Here is a 14661-nt window from a genome sequence, read left to right as displayed (position 1 = left end):
ACTTGAGAAACGTGGAACGAGATATAGATAATTGAACAAAATCGTCAGCTTGCAGGCACCCTAGTAATACAGTGCATTAACATTCTGCCAACTCCATTCTGTTGTTCAGTTCATGGTATACAGGGCTTCATTACCTGTATGAGAGGAATGAGGGGTTGGGGTTCTCTCATTTTTCTCCTCTAATGTTTTCAACAGAAAGCTCTTGAGCAAGACCTACAGGCAGACCTGATCCTACCCTTAGCTGTCCACACATTCGTACCATCTAGCAGAAGTCTCTGAACACCAATCAATCCTAACTGATTTTAACCCCTTCTAGCCCCAGGCTGCTGAATCAACTGGTGCATCCCAAACACTGTTCTGAATGAGATCAGTTACCTTGGTAAAAACTGGAAATAAATCAGTAAAATTACAGATGTGTATTTAACAAAGGCTTTAACAACTGAGTCATTGAGAGGAACCTTAAAGATTTACCTGAGATTTCAAAAGGACATGCTGCTTAATAAGCGGTTCCTAAAATTGAAACCATTCAAGAAGGAAAACAAGCAAATGATACAGTACCAACGATTTCAAAACCAGCGTAAGCATCACAGTTTTGTCTTTGTCATCTAAAGCCATAAATTAAAGTAAAAATACTAGAGATACAAATGAGGAAACTGGGAAAATTATAAAAGATCAGGACTCTTGCTAGAGAGAGACACATGTACCTGCACACAATGAGTATTTAATTTGCCATTTTTAAAAGGAAACAGATTTTGAAGGTAAACACAATACGTCCTTTAGGCTTCCTAATACAAAGTAAACTTTAAAGCAACACAGCCAGTTAACTTGCAGCCTAGCCTGGTGTAATGTACATGTTTTGTTGCATTTAACACTGAATTGTACCTTCTGGGTCATCGGGTTTCCGAACCTTTTCCCACTCTTCCTGTCTTTGTTTGCGTTTTTCATCTAACTCGGCCTCAGTTACAAAGCGTCTCTTAATAACAAGGTTATCTCCATTCCCACCGTCCATACTTTGATGAGTCTGAAAAAGAGTTGGAAAAATTTGACTGCATCGCATATCCATCGTTTTAGCGAAGTAAACTGTAATCTTGTTCCATATCAAAACAGGTATTTATTTCATTCAATTTCATCTGAACTACCAGGTGCACTGAGAGGCTTTGTTAAAATATATACTTAGCAACGTTTTAATATATTCAGATAAAAGAACCATTTTACATCAATAAAACCTAGCACACTGGACTATGCGGCCGTTGATTCAACAACAGTCTGCCATAAAGTGAATTCACCTTAGTTCATTATGGGACATTGATGTGTGCAAATTGGCTGCAGCATTCGCCTGGAAATACAGTTACTGCGTTTTACAGTATCTCCTGTGAAGCGCTTTGAGACGTTCTCCCAACATGAATGGAGCTATATCAAATGCAAGGATTATAATTTAGTGAGATTATAAGGAAACAATCAAAAAAAAACGTATAGTGAGGTTTGTTTTGCACACTTGCTGTCACAAAATCAAAATGAAAACGAATGGCTTGAAAAGCTGTTGTGTTGGTTCAAAAAAACTAAACTGGGTGAGAATTACTTGTGAAACACTCTTGAGATATTTCTGAGCTTCTGAGCTTCTTGACATCAATTAAAACCACATTATCACAAGATTCCCTTGTATAAGGTGTCAGTTCACCTTACTTGGTAGCATTCTTGCTTTGGGGATATGGGTTCAAGTCTATTGCAATTTGGGACCATAATCCAGACTGACACTCAGGTGCAATACTAGGAGTTTTACATTGTCAGAAGTGTCACCTTTTCAAAACATTGAACTGTTAACTGTTTTAGGTGCACATTAAAAATCCCATGACACAATTTAAAGAGAGTTTCTCCAGATGTCCTGACCAACAATTTTCCAGATTAATTGGTCATTCACTTCATGGTTTGTGGGGCCTTGTTGGACCAAACAGCTGTTGTGTTGGTTCAAAAAAACTAAATTGGGTAAGAATTACTTGTGAAACACTCTTGAGATATTTCTTGATAATAAAATGTAATAAAAATGTAAATTCTTTCTTTATGAAGGATTTTTGCATTCAGTATAGAAACCATATCAATGAATGCATTATTAATTTAGTTGTGAAATCCTGAAAGAACAGGTTACATAAAAAGGCTCAAAAAAAGTAATAGATGAGGTCTGTTATGTGAACTGCATGACACATTAATATAAGGCAAGCCTTTGGTAACAGTCTCGCTTGCAGTTTCTATCAGAAACTTAAATGCAACAATCTAAAATATTAATGAAAGTAGATATAGTACACATCGTCATTTATATAAATTTAAATCTTATTCTCAGTGGACAGAAATAAAAATTCCAATTACTTTGTCAGTGTTCAGTCATATTTAATTAGTGATATTGAGGTCTATGAATACAAGGGCAGAATTCCAAGCATCCACAGACAGAAGCACGGTTGGAGTTTTGGTGCTGTGAAGCCTTTACAGTGATGCAGAAAGTGATTGTGTTGCTGTACCACCTCCTGTGCCTGATGCAAACAGAGGATAAAAACATAGATGTATTTAAGGGGAAGCTAGATAGGTACATGAGGGAGAAAGGAATAGAAGGTTATGCTTGAAGGCTTAGTTGAGGAAGGGTAGGAGGAGGTTCATGTGGAGCAAAAACACCGGCATAGACCAGTTGGACTGAATGGCTTGTTTCTGTGCCGTACAATCTAATGTATTCTAAAATCCAACATGTCTTTCTGGACTTGAGTCCCAATCCTACAATGCATTCAAAAACCTAATCACATTACCTCAAAGCTGGACAGGTGGCCTCTAGTATAGAGGCATGTACTCCCAACCCCATAGAACTAACTATACTGGTCAGCACAGTGGTATATTTAGAAGGGACGTGTTAACCCGATCATCTAAATATCTGTTTCCACACACAACTTGGTATTATCTCGCTTGCAAAGGCAAACTATAAAGTTTTAGTTAAATAAAATCCAGTCATACCCCAACGCAAACTCTCGGGTCTCCAAATCTTGGCTCTTGCCAACCTGCACCCAATACATCTAGGTAAGCAAGGTGCATCCCTCCATGGAAAGGGTACATCTCATTCCAGACAAGTGGGAAATTTCCATACATAGGTGGTACACATGAGATACTCTGTCTGGTTTAGAATTAGATGTATTGAGCATGTTTTCAGCATGTATATGGTTTTCCACATGTCTGACAAATGGCTGATAAAAAAAACAGATCTTTATCAGCAATCCATCACATCCTCAAAAAAAACATTGTTGTCTCAAAAGGTTGACTCATCCCTCCAGTTTACTAACAGCCATGGAGAGGTTCATTGGCCAGGTGGTCAAGTTTGCCATTTATTCCTGTTCTGGAAGAGGATGAGGTTAACAAGACACAGAACGGGTTAACAAAGTGATTTGCAATAAAATGTAATGCAGAATGTGGCCCATATTCTCAAAGCACCATTTTCTGTACATCAAGAAACAATTTTGATGATTAATGTGGCCTGGCTTTAATATTTTTTCTAAAATATACTATTTTATTGCAAGGATTTAGAGACCTCGTTTCTGGGTTAAATGGTTAATAAAGTTACATATATTGCATCGTTCATGTAAAGTAATGCCACGAAAAGTAGTTTAAAGTGAAGATTTCAAGACGTGTTAAAAAAATCCAAATATCTCTTACAAGGAACCAATCTCTACTTGGCAGTATTAACCTTGCGGAGTCATGTAGCTCAGTGGTTAGAGCACTCGCTTTGCAAGCGAGAGACCTGAGTTCAATTCCAGGCAGATCAGGGCGAAACCTCGGGCAAGTTTCCATACTCCACACAGAGCCTAATAATAATCCCTCCAAAAACAAAAACAATAATAAATTGGTCATTTTCAATCTACGACTGTTTGTGGGACATTGTTGTGAGCAATTGGCTGCCGCGTTCGCCCACAAATATACAGTCAATTCACTTTACAGTGTGTTCTGTGAAGCGCTTTGGGACGTCCTCCCGATGTGAAAAGCGCTATATCAAATGCAAGGATTATTATTATTATTGAACCTCTTAGACATGATCTGCATTTAATAATCGTGTGTTGGATTGCAATTATTCATTCTCATTAAATACTTTTTAAATCGCTTCCTTTATATTGGACTCCAATCATTTTCCTGTCAAAGACGTCAAAAACAAGGATTTCATTTGACTGTTTTCTTAAAAGGAAATGGCAGATGTTTTTCAATCATAGCACACCTGTACAGTACTTAATGAGCCTCAAAAGAACTTTCATTCATAATCTCTCCAATTCTGTTTTAATTTCCTTAATTATTCTTGGATGGTTTCCAGATTGGAAATGAGAATTTTTTAAATTAATTTTCTTTCATTAAACTCCACAAATCCCAATCATTCTCCTACACCTCCAAAAATCCCCATTTCAATCTGGAAAATATCAGCTTCTCTATAATCTATTTTATTTCAGGTTATGTGTTGCCTATGTTAATGGTATGGCTGTAGTTTATTCTTCTGCTTCTCCTCCCTTTTAGGTCTAACCAAAAGAAAGTTAAAGCTATCTGCCCCAGACTTTACTTACTATCTCTAGAGCCAGCCCCTGAAGATGGTCTACAGCAGTCAACGGTGACGTCTCCTCCAGAAAAGCAATTAGTACATATCTCCCCTAATGAACAATCCATGTAGCAATAAATATGCAGCAGTGACTTGCTCCATCATTAAATAAGGGATAGATATTTATCATCTCGAAACACCTCAAAGTAAAATCACATCAAAATGTGGGTATAGATTAGGATTTTTTCCTTTCATAAATTCCCCAGTGCCACTTAATTCATACTTTCTAATTCATTAGCTGTAAAAAAAGTAATATATGCAACGCTTTTAAGAAAATCTGATTACAAAAAAAGTAATTTCATGACGCACAATTATATTTCAATCTTTATTAGAAAATCCATTCTTAGATGACTAACTCCCCAGATATTAAGAAAGATTAGTCTTTGTGAGCCACAGGTTGAGAGACTAACTTCTACACTACTTTAATCAAATTTAATATTATGCTTGCTCATCGGCAACACCTGGTCAGACCAGTCATCTGCACATCACAGCAGCCCTAAAAAATAGAAGCAATTGTTTAAGCAACTTTAAGTCTTATCCTACAGTTTGCAGTGTATGGTATGGATCACCAAACTCATTCTTTACAATGTTTTTCCTCCTCCTCTTCCCAACATTAGTCTTAAAGAATCTTTTCTCCCCCCAACAATTAATTCACATTCTGAGTATCTAAGAATTCATCTGGATTTGCACATTGGAAATTATATTATCACATGGTCAGAATAAAGAGTCAAAATTAAACAGAGAAGTAATATACGAAACAACAACAAAATTATATTTATGAGCGCCTTTCACATCGGGAGGACGTCCCAAAGCCCTGAAGTACTCAAGTACTGAAGAAACAAGAGTACTCCAGAACTGTGTAAAACAAAACCTTAACATGTTCTGAATTAAAATATAATTTAGTTGGTTAATTAGTTAATAATGCACAGATGTGTTGCGTGTGTGGGACGGTCCTCACTGTAGTGTGACAGCAGTATTACAGCTCGTTTCAAATTCTCTGCAATTATCCTGGGAATGTACCTTTCTCTTAATGCATTAACAATAAACCCAAAGCAACATTTACAAAGGCTGTGAACCATCACATTTGTCATCTGAAATGAATTTATATTGTCTTCTAGACTCTGGATAAAGCTAAACAAATCAATATTGATCTTACATCTGCCAGCACTTCACATGCAAGTGGTGGGAATACAAAAGCTAAAACCCTGTATGTCAACAATCATTTCTTGAGGCACACATTACAGAAAAAATAAAAACAGATGACCAGGAACAGCACAGCTATTCTTTTGGGCCTCATTAAGTCACCTCTTGTAAGGGTGGCTCAACTGGTAGCACGCTCGATAACAATAAGGCCAACTATCCCTCAAATAAAATTGCTCATTTATTTTGTAGCTGTTTGTGGGACACGGCTGTACAAAAATTGACTGCCGCATTTGCTACAAATAAAGTCACCACACACGATAGTAAAATCATGTGAAGAGCTTTCAGAAGTCTCAACGACAGAATAAGGCATGACATTAAATGTTAATTGTTCTAAATTTACATTTAGAAAGTTGTGGGTTTCAAATCCCACATTAGTGACGTTGAGCTCAAGGTCTTGGCTGACGCTCAAGTGAGTATTTGGGGGAGCGCTGCTTTTTTGGAGGTGGCATCCTTTAGATGAGACGTTAAAATGAGGTCCCATCTACCTGTTCAGGTGTATGTCAAAACCCATAACATTTGGGGTAGAAAACGGGGAGATTTTCCCAGTGGTTAGTTAAATTACTCATTTACCTTTGGGATGTTTGTGGCATATCGCTGTAATCAAATTGGCTGCTGCTACTGCCTACAAATACAGTCCCTACAATTAACAGTAACTACTGTGAAGCTCTTTGAGACGTTATGATGTAATAATGCACAATTTCAAATGGATTATTATTTACTACACAAAAATAAAGCAGGGGGAATTGCTCATCACATTATTTGATTTGTCACTTGATTCCCTAACACCAACCCTTGAAACTTGGAAGTCACAATATCTCCAATGCAGATGTTGCAACTCTGTCCGATTCTTTAGCTGCACTAAGTCAAGAGCAGAATTCAACAGGATCATAGTGTTCAATAGTTGGACTGCAATAGAAATTCTCACTCAACTCAATAACATTAACACCATAAAATATAAGTATTTCCAGAGAGAGCTCTTCAGAAAGACTCGAGATGATGCACAATTCACCCTCAGTAATCCAGTCCTCCAGTTCCACCTGGTGGATAACGCAGCCTATCACAAATTCTAACGAACTTGTTGTCAAACCATATAAAGTTTCCCATTCGATTTCTCCTCCCTACCTGATATGCTCTGAAGCGAGGACACAATTACCGAATGAGCAGTTGTTTGATGGATGAGCACGGAGCACATTAACTTGCCTTTGCCCCTCATGTTGTCGTGCTCAGTGCCAACAGTGGATTGACAGTAAATTATAAGGTGTCAGGAGAAGAAAACAGCTGCTGTTTTACTCCTGGGCCACAGGTTTTGACTTGAGAGTGAGGTGACAACGTGGGGCACTCGTGTTAAATAAAACGACTCGCTATCTGCTCACGAAACGCTGTGGCTTTGAGACCGAGTGGCGCTGCGACCATTTAAAAAAAAACCTTTATATAACATTAGGGTTTGCGGTTTTGTGCCACCAAAAAAAAAAAGAAAGAAAAATCGTGCGACCTGTTAAAAGGTGGTAAAGGAAGAGGTCGTCGGTCGGTGCGGATTAAATACGAGCGGTAACATGTTTGCGGATCGCAGCATCAACGACGATCCTTACGTTGGGAAGAGCGCCCTCGGCCGCGGGGGCGGCGTCACCGAAAGGCCCTTTCACGGGATTGACTGTGAAGCCGTGACTGCGTGTTCGGTGGGTGAACTCCCGGCAAACCCCCTACAAACGGTCACGGAGCGAACTGCCCGAACCTGGGCCGTGTCACGACGCGCACCGTATATCTGCAGGTGTGCAATCAAATAAATCAATCACAGCGTTGACCGGGGCCGCGGCAGCTGCGGACTCGACACCAGAGGGTACCACCGGATACAACCTGCCGCCGACTCTCGGGGGGTGTGTGTGTGTGTGGGGGGGGGGGAGAAGGAGCGTCGTGTCTGCAGAAGGTAAACGCTGGATTCACAGGCGCTGCCGCCCGGGGCCTGGGCCAGAAAAAGAGGTGATGGAGCCTGAGCTGCTCACCCCCCTCACTGGGGTTACCAGGGGCAACCGCCCTCGCCCCGCCCGCAGACACACCGACTCCCTCCTCCCCTCCCGCCCGCCCGCCTCGCGAATAAACCCGAGCAACAGAGACAGCAACCGGTCCAACCCCCGCCACCCCCTCCGACCTCACAGGCACCAAAACACCCGCAGTAAAAGGCCTCCCAAACGCCGGGCCACAGGCAGCTGCCCCTCACCTTCCGCCGCACGGCCCCTCGCGTCCCGCACACAACTCCTTCCCTCGCCTCCCCGGAGCCCGGAGGAAAGGTTCCGACCTGCATTATCTTCCGCACTTGCAAAACTGCACTGGAGCCTTCTCTCTGTCTTCTTTTTTTGCTGCTGCTGCTGCTGCTGTGTGTGTGGTTGTAAATTTTATTCTATTTGGTTTCCCATTTGCTGAGCCGTCGTGCTTTTTATTAAACCGTTTAATATCTGTGATCTTAGACAATTAGTTTTTTTTTCATTTATGTTTTTATATATATTTTAATACGTATATGTGTGTGTGGGAAAAAAAAGCAGCAAATTGGTGTGAATGTGTCCAATTAAAGTAATGGTAATGATAATTCTTGCGCTTCACCACAGCGTGGAGACGTCTCAAAGAGCTTCACAGGAATTTTACTAAAGGTGCAGTGACTGTGTGTTTGTCGGCGAACGCGGAAGCCAATTTGCGCCCAGCAATGTCCCACAAACAGCCATTGAAGTTAAATGGTCAATTTTATTTATAAAAGTATGTACAATACCTTTTTTCCTGTAATGTTCTTCAACGGTATTTTAAAATAAGAAGCTTCTATGAATGCACAATATCTTGAGATAAAGCGAAGAAAAAAAGTGCCAATGTCGGAAATCTGAAATCCAACTGCCTACAAAATACACAGTCACTGCACTTTGTAGTAGGTCCTGTGAAGTAGCTGTGAAAGGTGCGACACCAAGAAGAAGTGGAAGGATTTCAGAAGAGAGTTTCAGAAGGTGTGTCAAAGTGGTAAAAGCATCTCTGCTGAGAGTGCGATGAAGGACATAAAGAAGGCCAGAGTTGGTGAGTGGAGTGAATGACCGGGGGAGTGAGCTTGCAGGAAATTGCACAAGTACGGTTGGGCAAAACACTGTTGCCCAAGTACTGAAACAGTGATATTTCTGATTTTTCACCTTTTATGTCAGGAGGATGTCTCACAGGTCCCTTTATAAACACTAGTGACTGCACTTTGTAGGCAAACGCAGCATTTGTGTAAGGTATTGGTGGCCTGTGCCCATCAATCAAGATCCTCCAGGAGAGGGATAGGGATTCAAACTGAAAATACTGGAAACAAAGTGAATCTGAAAGAGAAAATTAGGTTACTGATTTATTCTGATGATGGGTCATATCCAAAATCTTAACATTTTCTCTTTCAGGTTGATTTGCCAATAAATAATCATTACATTTGGTTTAATACCTCTAATTTTGGGAGTGTTTCCTTCAGTTTTTAGTTTTATTGCATCAATTATTTTTTCAATCAAACTTCCCCAATTCACCCAACTGTTGCACGGAGGACACATTGAGTAGTATCAGGGGTTTTACACACCCAGCCACAATCAATTATACAACCAGCGTCTGCCCAGCATGTATTCTTGTAGCCAAGTGTTTGAACCAAAACCAAATTAAACAGTAAACAGCAGCTAACTGAAGGACTGGTTAGTAACGGCATTGCCCAATGTAGCAGTGAGTCAGACAGAAGTTTCATCTCCTGATGAGTTAATTAATCCCAGCCCAGGTAGGGTGGATACAGTTAACCTCAGTGCCTCCTGACTTTTGCAAGGGGAAAATTATCCAAGCTTCCCATTCCTGCTTTCTCTCCAGTGACCCTTACTGAAAAGTGGTCGTTAGGTGATCTAGTACAATCTCATAGTGCAGCATCACAAATATGTTGGTGTACATACTGCTGGTCCCATGCTTATGTTTAAAGCTAACTAGGGATTTGAAAGATAACATCTGATCATACCAGGATATCAACATGATATGCCCTATACTGTGGCTCGCAATGTCCTTTACTGTAACGGGCACACTTTATGTTATGAGTGAGAGAATCATTCCATTAATAACTGCTTACGGAGTAAATTGTGTCAGTGATGAACCACTTTTTCTTATTTTGGTGGTCTGCCAATCATCACATTAAACTAAGTATTCGATCTTGGCTACTTGGAATTTAAAAGCACATAATACCAGCCAAGCAAAATGATTGTTTCCAACAGTTGTTACTGAAATACTCATGTTAAGTTGCATCCATGTCCTGGCTTTAAGCTGAGCAGCCCACCATATTCCTGGTCACTCTTTACTCTGTGCCTTCCCGTTGTCTGTATAAGTAGCTATATTTTCAAACTATTGACGTCTTCTATCCATTTGCGCAAGTTGGATGAGTTTCCATCAGCTATTTATAGGGTGGTTGTCGTGATATTTGAGAACCGTAAAACTTCCTTCAAAGAGGCAGAGGGTGTCTTTTGCTGATCCTAAAAATAACCATCTTTTCACGATGTGTTTATAGTGACCGTTATGAAGATGTAGCGAGACAAATTGCTATTATTAACAATCAGCAACTCGCCTACAAATACACTGTCGCTACACTTTACAGAAAAACTCTGTGAAGCACTTAGAGAGGAGGCAGCAATGTGAAAGGTACTATATTAAATGCAAGGATTATTATTAAAATAGACTGTAACAAGGCCATTTTCTGGAAAGGCTGGCTTCCTGACACAGCATGGATTTGAACACCCTCCAGCACTGGTACCATGGTGGTCATGGGCTTGGGCTGACGCTGCAGTAGGATTGTGCTTGCTGCAGTGGGAACTTCTCTGCAGTTGCAGGAGTCCTGTAGCTCAGTGGTTAGAGCACTCGCTTTGCAAGCGAGAGACCTGAGTTCAATTCCAGGGAGAGGGCAAAACCTTGGGCAAGTTTCCTTACTCCACACACCTAATAATAATCCCTCCAAAACCAAAAACAATAATAAATTGATCATTTCAATCTACGACTGTTTGTGGGACATTGTTTCTCCCATTCCTCCTTCCTTTGCTGAAGTCACTGACGTTTGATGTTCTTTCATTCTGTGGCTTTAAGATAACACCTGTTACCTTGTCCAAGTGGCTGTTTTTTTATAATAATAACAATAAGCTTTGCATTTAATATAACACCTCATGTCGTCAAAAGGTCTCAAAAGTCTTCATGGCATTTTACTATAAAGTGTAGTGACTATGGATTTGTAGGCAAACGCAACAGCCAATTTGTGCGCAGCAATGTCCCATAAACAGCCCTAAAGGGAATACCCAATTTTATTGGAGGATTGTTAGCCAGAGCACCAGGAGAAACTCCCTACTCTTTTCAAATAGTGATATAGTGTCCTCCTGAACCAGGCAGAGGAGGATTCAGCACAATTCAATCCAGTTCTAGATCATAGAAGAATGACTACTCGGGTAGAGGGCACCACAACAACAACTTGCACTTATATAGCGCCCTCCACGCGGGGTAGCATCTCAGAGCGCTTAACAGTAGCAGAGCCTGACTCCGAGCCGGGGGGGAAGGGGGAGGTGGCTGTAAGCACGGTCGAACAGGAAAGCCTTCAGGCAGGACTTGAAAGAGGGGAGAGAGGGGGCAAGGTGGAGGGATTGAGGGAGAGTGTTCCAGAGTTTTGGGGCGTAGTGGCTGAAAGCACGACCTCCAATGGTGGGATGGAGAGTGCCAGGGACAAGCAGGAGCCGGTGCCAGTCGAATGGAGGTGCTGGGTGGGGGACTGGGGAGTGAGGAAGTCGGAGAGGTAGGGAGGTGCCAGGGAGTGAATGGATTTGAACACAAACACATGCGTTTGTCTACAAAATACAAAGTCACCACACTTCATTAACTCCTGTGGAAAGTTAGTAGGATGAGAATAGAATCTCAATGAAGAAAATTATCTGGTTGCAGCTGTGATGCAGTCCTGTTGATCAATCTCTTGGTGACCCATTGGCCATGCCTCCTGTCTGTAAAACCAGTTTTCAACTAATGAAAAGCACTTTTAAAAGAAAAGTCTCTCCCACCGTTCACTTTGGAAAGTGGGAACTGCAAGGAAGAGGCAAAAAGGCATGTGATAGGTTTTAAGGTTAGAAAAAGTGTGGGTAAAGGCACAGAATCGGCAGAAAAGAGGTCAAAACTGGTTAAAAACAAAGTTAATTCAATACAAAGGAGATGGAGATAATAGGAAGTAAATACATGAAGGCAAGGAGAGTACAGGTAATGTGTGTGATTATTTCAACATGTTTTTGTAATAAATGCATGAATTAATGGCACAGTACTAAAGCTATCCTGAAATTTGAAAATTAAGATTAATATAGGATTGGTGTAAAATTCATTTTTTAATAATAATCCCTAAATTTGCCTTATCGTTTTGTTGATATGACAGAGATGACAAAGGAATTACTGTGAAGTGTAGTTACTGTGTATTTGTAGGCAAATGTGGTAGCCAATTTGCACATGACGGAATGTCCCACGAATAGCCGCAAAGTGAACAATCAATTTTATTTGAAGGATTGTTGACCAGGACATCAAGAGAAACTCTCTTCTCTTTTTGAATAGTGCATGGGATCCTTATCATCCACTAAAACTGGCAGATTCTATTTAACGTCTTATTGAAGAAGTAGTGTCAGTCTGAACAATGTGCTCAAAATCCCAATGTGAGACTTGAACCAGAGGTGAGAACGCTCTCAATTGAGTTGGGCATCACAGCTAAAAAAAAATTACAAAATATTACTTCTTGAATTTCGTACAGTGGCTTATGTTGAAGCATCTCAAAGTGCTTCACAGTTTTCTGTAAAATGTAGTGAATGTGCAGTTGTAGACTAGTCAATTTACCTGCAGAAAAAGCAGCCTCTGGTGACTTGCTAGTAGTCTACGAGTTACTATTGTGTACTTTTAGGAGGGCTTTTATGTTTGTGTGTTTTGTTTGGTCTTATTAGATGCTGACACTGGCTGGCAATTATTTTGTTATTTTGGAGTAGAATAATAAAGAAATTGTATTACATATAATTTAAAGATGACACAAAATAGATACAAAAAATGATTGCAATACTTATTTGAAAATTCTTCCGAAAGTGTTAATTTTATTTGCTGTACGTAACAGCTGCTTTATTGGTTGATCCTTTGGGGCCAGGTTTTAATTAGCCGATTCCTATTTATAAATGATACACACTGGGAGCAATGATGCATGAAAAAAATTGTGAACGGACATCAAACTCATTACTCAAGTAAGTTAATACAGATAAGATAATACAATTTCTATATCAAATTGACAATAATAAGCCTTGCATTTGATCAAACACCTTATCACATAGTCAATATCTCAAGGTGCTTTTACTGTAAAATGTAATGACTGAATTTGTTGGTAAACAGCAACTAATTTGTGCATAGCAATGTTCCAATAACAGCTGTGAGGTTAATTGCATTTTTTTCTGGGGGATTGTTGAGCATAACCCCAGGAATAGCTCAAAGGATTTTTAATCTCCAATTGAACAGTCGGACTTCGGTTTAATGCATCTTCTGAAGCATGCCAACCCCCAACTATGCAAGTCACCTCCAACACTACATCGGAGTCTTGGCCTAGACTATGTGAGCTCAAAGGCCCGCTGTGGGGCTTGAACCCACAGAGGCGACTCAGTGGCAAGAGTGCTACCAAATGAGCCGGGCTGATATTCATGAGACTTGAACGGACATTTTGGGGGGTATGCATCCTGTAATCTTCTCCACCCCCCACCTCAGTGACTGGTACCAATATTCAAGCAGCCTTGAGGCTTACAATTATTGTGCAAAATTGAAGGATAGCTCCAACTGAGTAGGAGATACCATGGAGGAGACACGAGGAGTGAAGAAAAATAACACTGCCATGTATCTGCAGTCTTTCTTTCCACTGCCTAGCCCCCCGCCCCCCCCCCCTTTAATCTAACCTTAAAACTCACCTCTTTTGACTGCGCCTATGATCACCTCCCTCACCCCTTTTCCTTGTCCAACCTCGCCATCGTACAGCGCTCCAAGACGCTATCCCGCGTGGGGGGGGCAACATGTAAATATATGCGGGTTGTTATTTCTTTCTCTTTTGAGTCATGAAAGCCCAAGATTACATCACAAGCTCATGGGACAGGTGTAATGTAGCTCAAGTGACGTCACGGGCCCGAAAGTGCAGCCGCGCCAAAAAAAAACTAAAGTCGGGCCTTGATATTATAGTATTACAAGGGTCCCCCTTCCCAGCCCAGACCAGACAACATAGCCCCACTCACTCACTCAGTCAGTCAAGTCAGTGAACCAATAACACCGCGCATGCGCACACACACACACACTCTCTCTCTCTGTCAGTTCCTCAGGGCGGGCGGGCGGGCGCCGGTGGACCTGAAACCAAATAATAAAGGTGTGGAGGTGTCAAAGCGCGAGCGTAGTGTTGGTGCTTGGGCGGGCGGCCGCGTTTATTAGCCGCGGGCGGGCGGTGTTTGCTTTTCTCTGTCAGTCAGTCAGTCAGTCTGTCTGTCTGTCTGTCTGATGCCGGTGGGGGCACTGTGGCGATTGAGGTGTTTACAAACATGTTGACGACGCCGGGGGGGCGGTGGCGGCGGCGGAGGAGGAGGAGCAGCAGCTGCAGCTGTAGGACGACGTCGACAGTAACAGCAGCAGCAGCAGCAACAACCGCGGCGGAGAGGAGGAGGAGGAGGAGTGGGAAGAGGAGGGAGGGAGGGAGGGAGGGGAGGCCGCGCGTGTGTGTTTGTTTCCGTGATGTCTGGCAAGATGGCGGCGGGCCTGGGCCCCCGCCTCCGCTGTGCGCGGCTACAGTGAGTGAGGCGGCGCCCGGCGGCCAG

General features: G+C 41.5%; 1 protein-coding gene across 4 annotated transcripts in view; it reads right to left on the bottom strand.

The window, feature by feature from the left end:
* The window catches only part of psme3ip1 (proteasome activator subunit 3 interacting protein 1), a 33653-nt gene extending 25546 nt beyond the window's left edge, over positions 1–8107 (bottom strand). The window contains exons 1-2 of one of the 4 annotated variants that reach the window (XM_007907578.2): positions 8025–8107; positions 883–1021 (exon numbers count right to left, since the gene is read on the bottom strand). In XM_007907578.2, the coding sequence (XP_007905769.2) occupies positions 883–1009 (127 nt within the window). In that variant the 5' untranslated portion in view covers positions 1010–1021; positions 8025–8107. 4 annotated transcript variants of the gene reach the window in all.
* Between the last annotated feature and the right edge of the window lie 6554 nt (positions 8108–14661).

The sequence above is a fragment of the Callorhinchus milii genome, unplaced genomic scaffold, assembly GCF_018977255.1.
Source record: "Callorhinchus milii isolate IMCB2004 unplaced genomic scaffold, IMCB_Cmil_1.0 Scaffold14, whole genome shotgun sequence".
Lineage (NCBI taxonomy): Eukaryota > Metazoa > Chordata > Chondrichthyes > Chimaeriformes > Callorhinchidae > Callorhinchus > Callorhinchus milii.
Note: the sequence above shows the minus strand (reverse complement) of the source record. Positions and strands in the feature narration are given on the sequence as shown.